The sequence below is a fragment of the Spodoptera frugiperda genome, chromosome 10 (assembly GCF_023101765.2).
Source record: "Spodoptera frugiperda isolate SF20-4 chromosome 10, AGI-APGP_CSIRO_Sfru_2.0, whole genome shotgun sequence".
In the NCBI taxonomy this organism is placed as follows: Eukaryota; Metazoa; Arthropoda; class Insecta; order Lepidoptera; family Noctuidae; genus Spodoptera; species Spodoptera frugiperda.
Window position 1 is genome coordinate 7,152,092 of NC_064221.1, and position 15,092 is coordinate 7,167,183.

At 34.8% G+C, this 15,092-nt stretch overlaps 1 protein-coding gene across 4 annotated transcripts in view; it reads right to left on the reverse strand.

The window, feature by feature from the left end:
- Window positions 1-492: 492 nt before the first annotated feature.
- LOC118277061 (inactive dipeptidyl peptidase 10) overlaps window positions 493-15,092 on the reverse strand; it is a 183,826-nt gene continuing 169,226 nt past the window's right edge. For 2 of the 4 annotated variants that reach the window (XM_050696444.1, XM_050696446.1), the window contains exons 17-20: window positions 9,688-9,899; window positions 9,163-9,338; window positions 8,009-8,059; window positions 493-7,666 (exon numbers count right to left, since the gene is read on the reverse strand). In XM_050696444.1, the coding sequence (XP_050552401.1) occupies window positions 9,195-9,338; window positions 9,688-9,899 (356 nt within the window). In that variant the 3' untranslated portion in view covers window positions 493-7,666; window positions 8,009-8,059; window positions 9,163-9,194. Of the gene's footprint in view, window positions 7,667-8,008; window positions 8,060-9,155; window positions 9,339-9,687; window positions 9,900-15,092 lie in introns of all 4 variants that reach the window. The other 2 variants (XM_050696447.1, XM_050696445.1) reach the window with 1 other exon arrangement.

Genomic DNA, 15,092 nt, shown 5'->3' on the forward strand with positions numbered 1-15,092 from the left:
ATAATATAAAGGCAACATTTTTGCTATGTTTCATTACTTTTGGTGAAATGAAAAAGAAATAATCTGTCTATTCCGCAAGAAGTCTTCTTTAACTTTCACATCACATCAACAGCCTATAAGTGGCCACTGCTGACCAAAGGCCTTTTCTCATACGAAGTTTTTAAATACGCATTAATTAGGGCGAAGGGTCTCGGGTTCGAGTCCCGGGTCGGTCAAGGAACTGCTGGGTTTTTTTCAGATTTTCGTTTAGTTTTTTGAAAAATTCTCTGTAGTAGCATAGAGTCTGTAAATGTATATGGCAATAGGCTCACCTCCTATTATATGGGACTTATAACACAAACGGTGAAAAGTAGGTGTACATTGTATAGCGGCATTACGTGCCATAATGTGCACCTCTGCCTACCTCTTCGGGGATAAAAGACGTTCCTTTCTCTTCTCTTATGAATAAAAATCGGGTAAGGAATGAACACAGATGAAAATAAAACTAGCAAACATTTATGATATCTATTTATTGATTTCATAGTACAATAGATAAGTCTCGATGAAGTGAGTGAGTTCAATCAATATAATATGACACTTGTAACAGTAAGTAAATAAAATTTGCAGTAATAACATACTTATAAATAGATTTCTGTGACACTTCCAGTCAGTGAAACAAAACGTATTCAAATAAAGATGGCGGTTTTTGCTTGTTTAATGCTTATGTCAGTGTCAACTTTGTACAGCGGGTAATTTGAATTTGGAAGCCGTGCGTTCTATAATGTTTAAAAATTTACTTTTAATACATGTGTTTTTCAAAGAGGCATTACCTAAATTATGTTAATAATGTGATTATTTTCTTAGGTCTCAAAAATGTATTAGACCAACATCTTCTAAAGTTTAATAATCCACGTTACAGATTGAGATCTGTAACGAGATGAGCGAAAAGACTTTATTATTTTAAAAAAGTCTTTAAATATTCTCGATCCATTTAATTTCATTATTTCATTAAAAGAACATTTGACATCAAAAAAAGGCGTTAAAAATTCGCAACATCGGAAAACGAAAATGATTGAAATTCTTTCCGTACCTGGTATCTTATTAACATATAATTCCCATTCTTTATTCTTTATTTCAAAGGGTTGGAAACGTTGAATTAATTCGACACATCGTACAGACAAAAGCTTATCAAGACGTCCTTAACTGTCAATTGTTTTATTGGAATTACAACTTTAGCATTTTAAAATACAGTCTAAAATATAATGAAAATAAATTACAGATTGAGTAACTTGACTTGCTTCCCATTGTCAAAAGCTTATCAAACTATCCGTATCTGTCAATTGATTTATTGTAATTTCAACCTTCAGCATATAAATTTAAAGTTCAAAATTAAATGAGTCAATTTGGCTATTTTAATGTGCTGTGTATAAAAGAATTTAGTACCGTAACTAAAATACGTTCCCTACTTTCCGTTTTTATTCAATTCTTTTTACGATTTTATTAAGTCCTCGTACAAAATGTCAATATTTCCGTAAGAGATAACAAATCGGCGAGGGAGAAATTTAATTTATGTCTGTTCGCTTGTTGAAAAAATTAGTGTATTTACTTAAATACTTATTCATGATGTATTTCAAGACCCAATGATTAGTACCTATTGACTTTTTAAGGTAAAGTTTTATGACTATTTATTTACCATTACTTAGTATAGTAATAGTAAATAGTAGTATAAGTAGGTAGGTATTTATACTAACTAGCTAAGGTCCTTTCACTGTTTCAAAATGTTTGATTAAACTGTTGTTAACTGACTTACATTTTGTATGGAAAATACTACCTATCACAAACAGTCTACCTATCAGACTTTGTGAAACAGAAACCAAACTATAAAAACCTCTTTAGTATTTTTATTTATTTTTAACTGCAGAAGACACGGGATGTTAGTGAAATCTCCTAAAACCATTATTTTACATATTTTTTTCCTTATTTCACTGACTGAAAACTCCACATGAATTAACGATATAATACAATAATAGGTAGGTAATATTAATTAGCTAATAATACTTTGATCTGATCAAGTACCAGTACTGTAGAACTACATAATAATATAATGTAATAATATCAAATAAAATATACAATACTGCTAAATCACTAAGAACATATTTTGGCATCAAAGTTTCTATCAGTTGAAGCGAAAATTATGTGAAGAAATTTATTCAAGTACTTTAAGTTAGCCAGGTCTTGTGTGAGAGATCTATGCCCGAATACTCAAACGCTACTCAATTTTAAGACGCTCTCAAATGTAGTTCTGTCACTATCAATTCTTTATAAAATGACAGAGATAGCACGATATATAAGTAACTTAAAATTGAGTAGCGTTTGAGTATTCGGGCGCTAGAAGCGAACGTGACTATGAAGAGGTTACACACGAATTCAATGCGATGCGATGCGACGCGGCGGCTATGTCGTACGTAAGTACATTATAACCAAAAAACATAAACGTGACCCCTGATTGGTTGGTTAATTCGCGCTTGCCAATCAGAACGCCGAATCCGCTCTTGTTTCGTTTTCGTTCAACGAAAAGTAAACTCGTACGAAGGGTACTGATTGAACCAACCAATCAGTACCCTTCGTACGAGTTTCCTTTGACTTGGTTACTTTAAATGTAAAACAAACTTGTACTAAGGGAGACTCGTACAAAAATATCAAGCTAACTGATTGCGTTCGCTTCATTTCGCACCACATCTCATGTGTGTTTGGTCACGCAGGCCACTTCAATAGATTTCGGCAGTTTGTTGTTTTTACACCGCACCGTACCGCTTCGCATTCGCTTCTAGATCGCTCACGCAGGACGTCGCGTTAGATATTGTTTATTTAGAACGGTATAGTAGCCTTTAATGTTAAAAAAAGAAAGGCTAATTTTGTCTAACCATCACTAGAGCACCTTTTTTGCTATAGTGGCGCCATCTTCATTGGGCAGTTTTTGTCGGAAATTATTTCAGGTGTTCTTTTTGCCTTTAGTCCCCACAATTAATGATGGTAGGTACCTATTCTGGGTACATATGTCCTTTTAACTTTCTTTAACATTATGCTACCCACCACAGAGCTAAGAATAAGAATCAGATATGACGTAGAATTATTTCAATAAAAATATAGCGTTTATATTTCGATTATTTCTAATTAAAACACACGCCTGCACATTGAGGTACCCCATACTGTCAATAGATTTTCACCTTTATACTCTTCGTGACAGAATTGAAAATCGATTAAAGTAGTGGGGTAGTTCCATGTGCTGGCACGTGTACTATTATAATGCTTTGAAAAATAACTACATTTAACAACCAACGCTCTTGCTGCCATAAGAACAGCTTAAAACTATTTTTTAAAGTTATTATATTGTAATCACAAAGCGATTGCACCATTGCCTTTTATTTATCTGTATTGCTAAATGTTATCTGTGGTTCGAATTAACGTTCCAAGTTTAAATTCATTTGACAGTTGATTGTGGACTGTGGACGTTTTGATCGTAAGAATTTCGTTAAGAATTTCGACTGAATTTTAAAAAGTTACTTATCTTTATTAGTCTCATATTCCTTTTTAAAATTTTTGAGTACACGAATACACCCTATTCGTGTGATCGCTCTGGCATTTTCTCTGGCGTTTTGGAGATTGACCCATTAATTAACTATCAATTAAATGGATAAGTAATTAGTGTACCTAACTGATTAACTGGTTGAAATTACATTTCAGCAATACAGACAAACTGGTTGCTTATAAAAAACCAAAAAGAAATATTTTATTAACAGCGAGAACATCGATAAGGCAAAAATCACAATCTGTGCGTTTTTTTTTTTAATATTTTTGTGTCAAACTCGAACGTGCTTGTACCAAACCTTTTACATTTTAACACTCAACTTATACACACACAAACAAAATAATCTTTCTTAACAAGTACAGACGACAGCAGATCAACCTATACACTATGTCTTTATTTGATTTTCAATCTTCTGCTTTCGTGATTAAGTCGAAATTATATTGCAGGATTGTGGCAGGTTAACGTGCTGAGTCTGTAGTTATATTCATATCAATCTCTTTAGTCCTGATTATAACTGGCCAAATACAAATTATATTGCCTATTGCCATATACTGGGCACAATTCCAGACTCCGTGCTCCTACTGAGAAATTTTCGAAAAATCTAAAAAAGGCCCAGCAATACTTTGCCTGACCCGGGCATCGAACCCGAGGTCCCTTCTCCGGCAGTCGCACTCACGACCACTCGACCAACAAGGTAGTCTATACTATTGACCATCAAATTATATATTCCTCATATGCTGAGTAGCTAATGAGATTGATACGAAATAAAGCTATAAACTTATTATAAATTTCATCAACAAGATTTACACATTATAACTTAACCTAAAAAAACCTTAAGAAAAAAAAAACAAGTACAATCATTGCCAATAAAATTAAAATGAATAATCACAATAAGAATCTGCTTATCATGAAGACTTACAGTCACATACAGTGTACGAATTATTTCATAAAAAAATAATCTGGTTCTCGTATTATTATTTATTTTCCGACGCGCGTAGTCGGCGTAGTGGACCGTAACATTACTTCTAATGACGAAAAAACATGAGAATGTAATCGAATTTTCTTTACGACTCTAATGTACTTACAATAATTACTTACAGAAAACGTACGAGATAAAACGACGCTTTTGGCACTTAGGTCTTTTCCTTTTATTCTTTTGAACAATCTTTTTTTTCGAGTTTACTTCACTCTTTTATTTGGAACATTTCAACCTACATTAGTGAACATTTTTCTAGTGTCGTAGCTTTATTCGTATTATTACTCTAATAATACGACACGTGAAAAATGTTTTCCTGCGTTGCGGATTTAGAGTGCTTGCACACAGACGGGTTGGTATGAGATTTCGCTGAGGTACCGTCCGCTCGTTTCATTTTCTGAATATGAAAATCGAACGAGGAAGTCCGTTCATATTATTATATTAAAGTAAAGGGAGACTTATGCCCATTATAGTACGTCACAAATCCTAAAACCTAGTTGTCTGCAAGCACACTAAGTATTCGTTTTCGAAGAATATTTCATAATTTTAACGCTTCAAAAATCCTTTTATTACAAGTGCTTTATCGGAAGAGTGCTTACTTATAAAGGAGGTATTTAATCTATTAAATTATTGCTATATTAGTTACATTTCAATAAAACTTTTTTTAAATTTCAAACTTCACTAAGTAACTAATGCGCTAAATCTTACTAGTTCATCAAAATCTTCACTAATTAGTTTTTAAAACTTTTTAATTTTCTTTAATAAAATATTTTTAACGTACTATTGGTCTTTAATAAAATTTATTATTAAATTCTGTTAATACTATAAATGAAGTGACTAGAATGCATACATGCAAAACTTGATGAGAGTGAGCAATTTTATACTTAAAGATCAAATGTTTGGATATTTTTTTAAATAGGTGCGTATTTTACTAGTCATAAGAAAACACTAATCATTTTGTTCAAGCGACTTGAAGTCTTAATGTTTCAGTATTAGCCTTTCTTATACTTAATAAAATACGCAGAGAAGCGTATTATTATAATCTAAATGGGAAATATTATAATAATATCTGTACAATTATTTGTCATTTAGAAATTACACTTTACCATCATCATATGCGAATTAAATTAATGAATTAAAATTATTCTCATCGCAAAATATTGCGATGGCTTTAAGTATGATTCATGCGGACTCGAGTGTCTCGATTCAAGCCTTGGCCTAGATATAGTAATAGTAGGAATATAGACTGATGTTTCTGAATATCAAATATATTTTATTCACGTAGAAATATACATACGTGTAAATTCAGATATTTGTTTATAAAGTACACCTTGCACCTTGGCGTATTATTGTTCCAAAAAATGTTTTGTTGAAATAATAATACGACGGGTGTCTATATTTTCCTGTTTACACATATTCCTACTATTTATCTAAACCCCGGTATGACAAGCAAAAGTTCAATATAGTATTTCTCGATCAACGAAACTTCTAAATTCAACAAGGAGTTAGTCCTCGAGGGTTCATGATGATGAGTCCATGAAAAGGTACCACTAGTTATAACAATTTAACTACTAGATCACAAACTGATTGACTAAAGAACTATTTATCAATTCCTTTATTATTCACTAGATGAAATATTGCGTTTTTAAGCTAAATGTTGAGAAGACGCGATTATTATACATGCACAGAGGACAATGGAAGATTTACGTGTTTGTGCGGGAAATAAGGCAGCAATAATAATAGTGAAACTTTTAAAATAGTAGGTATTATTAATTTATTATTTATTTTCGAATAGGTCTTTTTCTTTTTGAGTTATTTTGAATAGGAATAATAATAAGAATTCTTTGACTTTTACCGATATGTGTTTGTGTAAAACTTACGGCTGTAAATATCGTTTCTTTTACTTAAATATAGTTGGCGTTACTTTACTTTTGAGGTTAAAAATTAGCACTAAATATGATTTTTTATATAGGTAATGAGATATTCTGTTTCTCATAACTATCTGCTATGGTTCCGCCGAATTATTACAACGGCGTATTATTAAAACTCATTACTGATTATTAATAGAAAGCGTCTGTGAATGCACTTTCTTCATCCAATCATAACGTAACCAGTTCATTATTTATCAATAATATTTATTGTTTTATAGCAAGACATTATACCTACAATACTCAAACGCTGTAATCTTTCTTTACGCCAACATTACTTAACGAAATAATACGCCGCTGTAATAATACGACAGAATCTTAATAGTGTTCCAATACTTTAACATTATTATGAACGTAGCTAAGATTCCTTTAAGATCCGTACCTTCTTTGACTGTGTTTTACTTTCATTAGATTTCAAAGCGTTTGTTACAAAGATATACCATAAAAACTTTTAAACGATCCGTCTTATAAACATACGCATTAGATCTAATGAAAATCAGATAATTAATCAATTACTAGTCCGGAATATAACTATTTTATCATCAATTAAAACTAACAATATTATTCCTTATCAAATGCTTTTGTTACTGAATAACATTTAAAAGGGTCTCAAAGCACAGTTTTTCTTTTGAATATCTTCGACTTGTATCAACGTTATTTTCTTCAGATCTGTCGCAGATTGACACAGCTAAGCCGTCTACAATGTTCCTTTGAAATAATTCCCTAATCCTTTCTTTAGCTTAGTGATGTTGCTTTGTTGTTATTTTATTATGCTGGCGTCAGACATGTGCGTTCTTGTTTGTTCACATTGCCTGGCACAGACAAAATAGCATCAAATTTTTGTGTCATACAATTTGAAGAGTCCCTTTAGTATGAGTTTGCTTTACGTTCGACGCTCGGATTGGTTACTTTATTCGTGACAGCCAATCAGAGCGCCGAATGCACTCTGGTTTCGATTACTTTAAACGTAAAGCAAACTCATGCTAAGGATACAGCACTGTTAACAAACAAGCGCGCACATGTGTGGCGCTAGCATTAAAGGAATCCGTTGTACGTTCATTATTTTAAAACTCTCTATATGTATGAAGATGGCAGTTGTTGACGCGTTGGATATGGAATTAATTGTACTACGGGTTATTTGATTTATCACTACACTCTCTCTTCTTGTGTTATCCTCGTTTGGTTATATATTACCTGGAAACAAGTAAAAATTGTCATTAATTGTATTACTACGTGAAGTTTAATATGTTTTTCTACAACTGTTTTATATTTTTCTGAATATACTCTAAAAGATAAGTGTTATTAAACTACTTTCTAACTGAAAAATAATAAAATTCTAACTCAAAAATAAATATGACTACGGTTTGTAACGGTTAATAAGGTGATTTTATTATGATATTTATAGGTATATCTAGTTCAAATTCAGGAAAGGGTTTTACTTAGTCAACAAAAATGGTCCTAAAATGCTTCCTTGAGGAAGCCCTGATCTTTTTTGTAATAATGTACTAATATGACTCCTTATGTAGTCTAACTTACCTCTCGTCGGAGTCTTCTGGCTCGGAGTTGTCCTCAACCCGTATTGGTGAGCTAAGCATGGAACATAAACATTATTATAAATATAAAATTTATCAAATGCTTTAGTAAGATCTGCAAACACTGCAAATAGATTATCAAGCAAAAATTGCGATGTACATTTTATCAAAACAAATGAAAACAAAATGAGTGAAGACTATTATTTTATAAAACAGGTGCTTTCATTTTGCCTATAAGCCTCTGAATTATTCGATATTTTTCAGACACATACTCGTAATAATCTGTTATAAATATTTTCTTTAGTAAGAACTTTTTTTAGATAGTCCTTATGTTTAACGGAAGAATAATGATACATTTAATGTAGAACCAACTAAAACGGACGCTAATATTAAATATTCCATCTCAAATTACAAGAATCAGCTGACAAACGGTTGGACGTAGCATGGATTAGGTACACGACGACCGGATTACAGCGAGCCGCAGTTGCAAGATGTATGAGAACAGTACATATATCTTGCTATTGTGTGGCAACCGCAAGGCATTGATGCGGGTCTACCGGCTACCTAGTAACTTATGTATTCCTGGTACAATGCTAGCTACACGTTGCATTGTCCAGTTAAGTCTTGGTAAGGAATTATTGATGGTTTTAATTGTGATTGTGGTTTGGTTTTTGTATTTTTATACGGGTCGTGTGTTTGTACTGTTTTGTAAGTAAAAGATATTTTCTTCTAAAGGCTGGTGTAATTTTACACAATTGTCTAACTTTTTTAATTGTTGTTGGTACTTTTAGTAAATTAAAGATTAAGAAATGGGTCTTAAAAATGCTGTAATACTTCTACTTTATTCATTATTGAACTATGAGATTGGAAAACAATTATTTAGTTGCAGAAATAAGCTTAAAATTGTTCATCATTGTGCTCACAAGATGGCGTTAAAACTTAAATTCATTTTTGTCTTCACAAGATGTCGTTAATGAAACTTAAAATCTTGTTTGCCCAAGCACTGTAGCTATCAAAACTTAAACATTTTTAGCTGTATATTATCCAATAGCACATTGAACAAGCGCGACCATCACATCAGCAGTCCCAATACTCCTAAAAGCCGTCCCAAAGCTTCACACAAAGCCTGTAAAGAAGTCACAATTACACACATCTCACCAAGAGCACAACTCCTCGTCCCTCCACGTGTCTCAGTCTAGATTCCCTCCGTTTCTCAATCCCGCCTTGGTCTCGGGAGGGACCTGCTTCCTGAAGCAGTCGTCGAGGAAGGCGGACATTGTGCGGTACAGGTGGCGCTTCACTCCCTCCAGGCTGTGGCCTTCATCAGGGTAAATCTGGGGGAGAAGAAGAGAAGAGATAAAGGTTCTGTGAGAGTATTTAACGTGATTGTCATGTTCGCCATGTATTGATGTTAATATTGTATTTACAAGTATATCTTTCGGTTTTCTTTGCATATGTTTTTGTACCATGCTATTGTGACAATGGTTATCTATAAATATGATTGGCGGTGTTTCACACTACATTATACACTTCAAAAAGTACATCGATCAAGTTTTAAAAGTAATTTTATCTTATTCTCTTAACTTATGTTTTTCGAATTGACACACACATATCGACTAGGTATATCCTTAACTACACAAAAGCCCAGTGGTAGTACCTTCTCTAAAATTCTCTCTCGCTCACCTGCTGTCTAAACATGCTCCCCTGGTCAGCCAGAGCCCTCGCAAGCGCCATGCTCTGCTGCACATGTACATTATTGTCTGCGGTCCCGTGTACCAGGAGCAGCATCTTGTCATGGAGCGCTGCTGCCTGTTTCGTGACGTCAGCGTCTGCGTACCCTCGGTAGTTGCCCGTTGCGTTGGGAAAGCCCATATAGCGTTCCGCGTATGCAGAGGCTGGTAACAAGAAGGATTTTATTGTTAAAATGGGATATAACTTCGTACTAACTTATGTTCTCCTGGTACCCACAAGTATACTGCAACTGTTTATTGATTTTAGTATACAACTTTCTGGGTGTTCTAAAAGCGATATATCTAGCCGTCGCGTCGAGGGATGGACACTGGACCCTCTTGAACAGTAGCAGTCCCTAAACCAATGGTCTAACTGTGATGGCAACTGTTGTCACAAAGCTGTTTACCAAAGGATTGTGGCAGAACTCCTTTAACGAAAGAGGGGATGTATCAGAGAAATTGTGAACACGTATTTTCTTCTTTTTCACGAAAGGAGTTTCTTGCTCGTACTTCTCCATTCGAAACTACATTTCAAATGAGTACCAGCTTCACTGTCGGAAAGACTGATAGACTATTATTTATGTCTTTATTTGTTGACATTTCAAAAGTACCTATTTATGGTTTAATTGGAATAAATTATTTGATTATGACTTTGAGGCGTCTTTGTCCTATAATGGATGTTTGTTATTACTGCTACCCTTATTTTAGATAAATTACACTGGTCAACACTGGTTTTGCCACACGAACTTTGACAGCTAATTTTGTTTTATCAATCTACCCTCATTATTAAATCACAGTTGTCATGCATTTATTAGCCTCATATTTGTTGTGATACGGTAATACACATAACTAGTCCTACGGTAGAAAATTAACATAAACGTTTACAAGTAAATCGTCGTATTCATACGTGTCGTTCAATTTGTACACTTTTTTGTGAATTATTAATCCTGTGAATATGTCGAGGAAGTGTAATAATGATCCTAACTCTTTTTGTTACGTCTACGGAGAACTAACATTCAAAAAACAAAGACGAAATTATACGAATCTTAAGTTGGAATGTTATCACCAATGTTTTGGTTTCTCCGTTGCCCACCAAGACAAATCCTGGGTCCCTCATATCTGTTGCATAACGTGTGTGAAAAATTTAACTGATTGGAAGAAAGGAATAAGACCTATGCCGTTAGCTGTACCCATGATTTGAACTGAACAGCGAGATCACGTTTCAGATTGCTATTTTTGTCTCACCGACATAAAAGGTATAAATTACAAGAAAAAAAACACAGTTATTTACCCTAAATTATCTTCAGCTATAAGACGGCCACCACTGCATATCAAATTAGGATTGATAAAAAAAAAATGTGAAGGCAATGGATAGCAATGGGAATGGATTTTTGTATCTTAAAGAAAAATTCAATAAAATAAGTGATGCAAAGATTAAAGAGGGTATTTTTGTTGGCCCTTAAATTAGAGAGTTAATTAAGGATACAACATTTGAAGAAAAATTAAGGAATTTAGAAAAATCTGCGTGGAAGGCTTTTAAAAATGTTGTTGCAAATTTTTTGGTTAACCACAAGAGTGACAGATAGAGATAGTTGGTTAGCGAGCTATTATTGTCATACCAAGCATTGGGTTGCAACATGTCAATAAAGATCCATTTTTTAGACTCGCACCTGGATGTTTTTCCTGACAATTTAGGGGCTGTCAGCGACGAGCATTGTGAGAGGTTCCATCAGGACATTTTAAATATGGAAAAGCGGTACCAGGGCTCCATTTGCCCCAATATGTTAGCAGATTTCTGCTGGACAATTAAAAGAGACCAACCAGAAGCTAATCATTCAAGAAAATCTTAAGATTATAAAGTCATATTAAAAAAATAAGCTTTTGATTTACGCGATCTGTGTTTTTTCTTAATATTTTAAATTACCCAATAGAATAAAATTCTTATCTAGCAAATCTTTTTTAATTGTTTATTTTTCCTAACAATTACCAATTAAAGTAAAAAATACCAAAAAAGTCTGTGTGGCACGACAAAGTTAAAATTTTGTTGACCAGTGTTATTTTCAACCGATTATACCGCTAATATTATTACTATTAGGATGAGTATTGAAACTAAACAAAACATTTCATGAGTAAATAAAACAAACAATTTCACCAAACATTGGATTCTATTATTATAACTAAAAGTTATGGCTATATAAAAGGCATTTTAATGAAAACCTCTGCCCGATTAACAGTGGGTACAACTAAATGGACAAACTTAGTTTGTAGACAATTTAACAGGACTTCTTTTGTTTTAGCTTTTAGACGATTTCGACATTTACCAAGCATTGTTTTAAAAGGAAACTTTGATTTTCTTTTCAGCCAAAATAATACAGTTTTTGACTCCTAAAAAGGACTTTTTCAATGAAGACTTTACAGAAAGAGAGTTATTATTTTAATTCGTAGCTAAAAACAAAATTGCTGACTGATGAAAATATCTTTTGTTGATTAATATCAACAAAAGATATTTGCAGCATTAATATGCTGCATAGAAAGTATCTACTTAAGATTGATTTGAGATAGGCTTTTAAATAGAAAGTTTTAATTAAAAAAAAAACAGAACTAAGACCAAATAAGACAACGACATATATTATATTCAGTCACTTAGAGTATGCATCCCAGGTTTGGAACCCGCAATATGGAATATATAGGACACGTATTGAGGGGGTTCAGCGTAAATTTCTGAGATATTTAGATTACAAGGCACAGCAATGGTCGGACGATTATATTCACCGTTGTAGGAGGTACCACTTTTTACCCCTGGAAAAAAGACGTGAAATCAGTGACGTATCAGTGGCGTAGCGTAGTGGGGGCGGCAGGGGCGGCCCGCCCCGGGCGGCACTTTTTAGGGGGCGGCAAATTTTAAACAATAAATAATAAAAATATTTTGTAAATATTTCAACCATTTTATATTTTTTTCGCAACTAGAGACCGGAGAAAGTAGTGATAGTGGAGATGGAACCTTTAACGAGTAGTCCTGCCCCGAGAGGGAACCTTTAGATAGAGTCGACTGTACAAATTTGGACCGAATAAAATGAGCTTACTCTTTAGGCGTAATCCCGAAATCATGGAAGACGGCCTGGGTCCATCTGATCCCTAAACAAAAACCGGCCAAGTGCGAGTCGGACTCGCCCATGAAGGATTCCGTAACAGCAAGTAGATGACATAATATAAAAGTTGTAAAATAACTTGGTTTTACATAGTGTTTGTATGAACGACAAAGTTATATTTGCGGTTTTTGTAAATGTTTTATTTCTTAAAAACTAATAATGATATCAGGTTCAAACCAATTTTCGTTGTTAGTTTCTATTGAAATCTACAGCATATATTTATTTTTGTTCTCTCCTTCTCTTATTTTAAAAGTTAGAGGGTAGGGGACACTCATTTTTCCACTTTAGAAGCGTCTAACTTTCAAACGGTTAATTTTGACGAAAAATGGTTTTAAGAACATTAATGTCTTTTTTAAAGACCTATCCATAGACACCCATTATGGATATTTTAGCTGAAAAAAATTTTTTTTTGAATCAGTTCCATGTATGGAGTGCCCCCTTTTAATTTTTAAATTTATTGATTTTTATTCAAAATTCGAATAGCCGTTACCGAAAGACATCAACCTTCAAAGTTTCAACTATGTAGGCCCAACAGTTTCGGAAATAAATGGCTGTGACATACGGACGGACGGACGGACGGACAGACAGACAGACAGACAGACAGACAGACAGATATGACGAATCTATAAGGGTTCCGTTTTTTGCCGTTTGGCTACGGAACCCTAAAAAGGCGATAGAACAAATCCGTCCAACTACAGACCGATAGCCATTACTTCCCTCTTCTCGAAAATAATGGAATCCATTATTAACTGCCCGCTCTTGCGGTACCTAGAGGATCACCAGCTACTCAGTGACCAGCAATACGGTTTTCGTAAAGGTCGATGGGCTGGGGATCTTCTGGTTTACCTGACACACCGTTGGGCACAGGCGATCGAATCTAAGGGGGAAGCGTTGGTAGTTAGCTTGGACGTGGCGAAAGCCTTCGACCGGGTTTGGCATAAAGCACTTCTTTCGAAGCTTTCTTCGTATGGTCTTCCCGAGAAATTGTGCGAATGGGTCTACTGCTTCCTTGCAGACAGAAACATTAAGGTCGTTGTCGACGGGGAATGCTCCGACTCTCTGTCTGTAAACGCAGGTGTCCCTCAAGGCTGCGTGCTATCACTTACCTTGTTCCTCCTCCATATCAATGATATGTTGCAAATCAGCAGCATTCATTGTTATGCGGATGACAGTACAGGTGATGCCTATTATACCGGCCGCGCTAACATTTCTCGGGAAAACGTCATCGAGAATCGAAACAGACTTGTGTCTGAAATCGAGACTTCTTTGCGGAGAATCTCAGATTGGGGTGAACTTCATTTGTTCCAGTTTAACCCTACTAAGACACAGATCGGCGTGTTTAGCCCGGTATTAGAATTGGGATACTTGGCATCAACATTTCGAGCGACGTCCATATCCGTGGCCATCTAGAGGATAAGGCTAAATTATCCTCGAAAAAGCTTGGTGTGCTCAATAGATCAAGGCAGTATTTCACTCCAGCCCATCGCCTGCTTCTATATAAGGCGCAGGTTCGGCCCCATATGGAATATGTACTGCTCTCATCTGTGGGCGGGGGCAGCCCAGTACCAGGTTCATTCTTTGGACCGCGTTCAGCGGCGTGCGAATCGGATTGTTGAGTGGCGGGAAATTTAAAACCGACTTGACACTTTGGCAATGCGTAGAGATGTAGCTTCGTTGTACATTATATTGCCTATACCACGGGGAGTGCTCTGATTCATGACTGTTCTCGCCGAAAAGTTTTCTATTATGAATGTATGTAATGTGTAGTATACATTAAATTAAAATACCTAAATAAGGGGGCGGCAAAGTTGTCTTCCGCCCCGGGCGGACGACACTCACGCTACGCCACTGTGACGTATGTTTTTTAATAAATATCGCGACTGGCGCGGTTGACTGTCCTGAGCTACTAGAAAAAGTACAACTGCGTACCAATCATATTGGTTTCCGACGGCGACCGCTGCTTCACGTACCTTCTGCTTCCACGAAGTATAGACGTAACGCGTTCTTCTTACGTAGTGCACGTAGTTTTAATTCACTACCGCGGGATCTCGATATAGATCTTTTTTGCACAAAATCGAACGTGGTAAGGCGACGTTTGGCAAAATTGTTCTTTTGTTGGTGAATATTTTTAATTTTAATTATATTTGTGAATAATGTAACTGGCTAGCAATTACACTCAAACTGAGGGTACCTATGGAATAAAGACTTA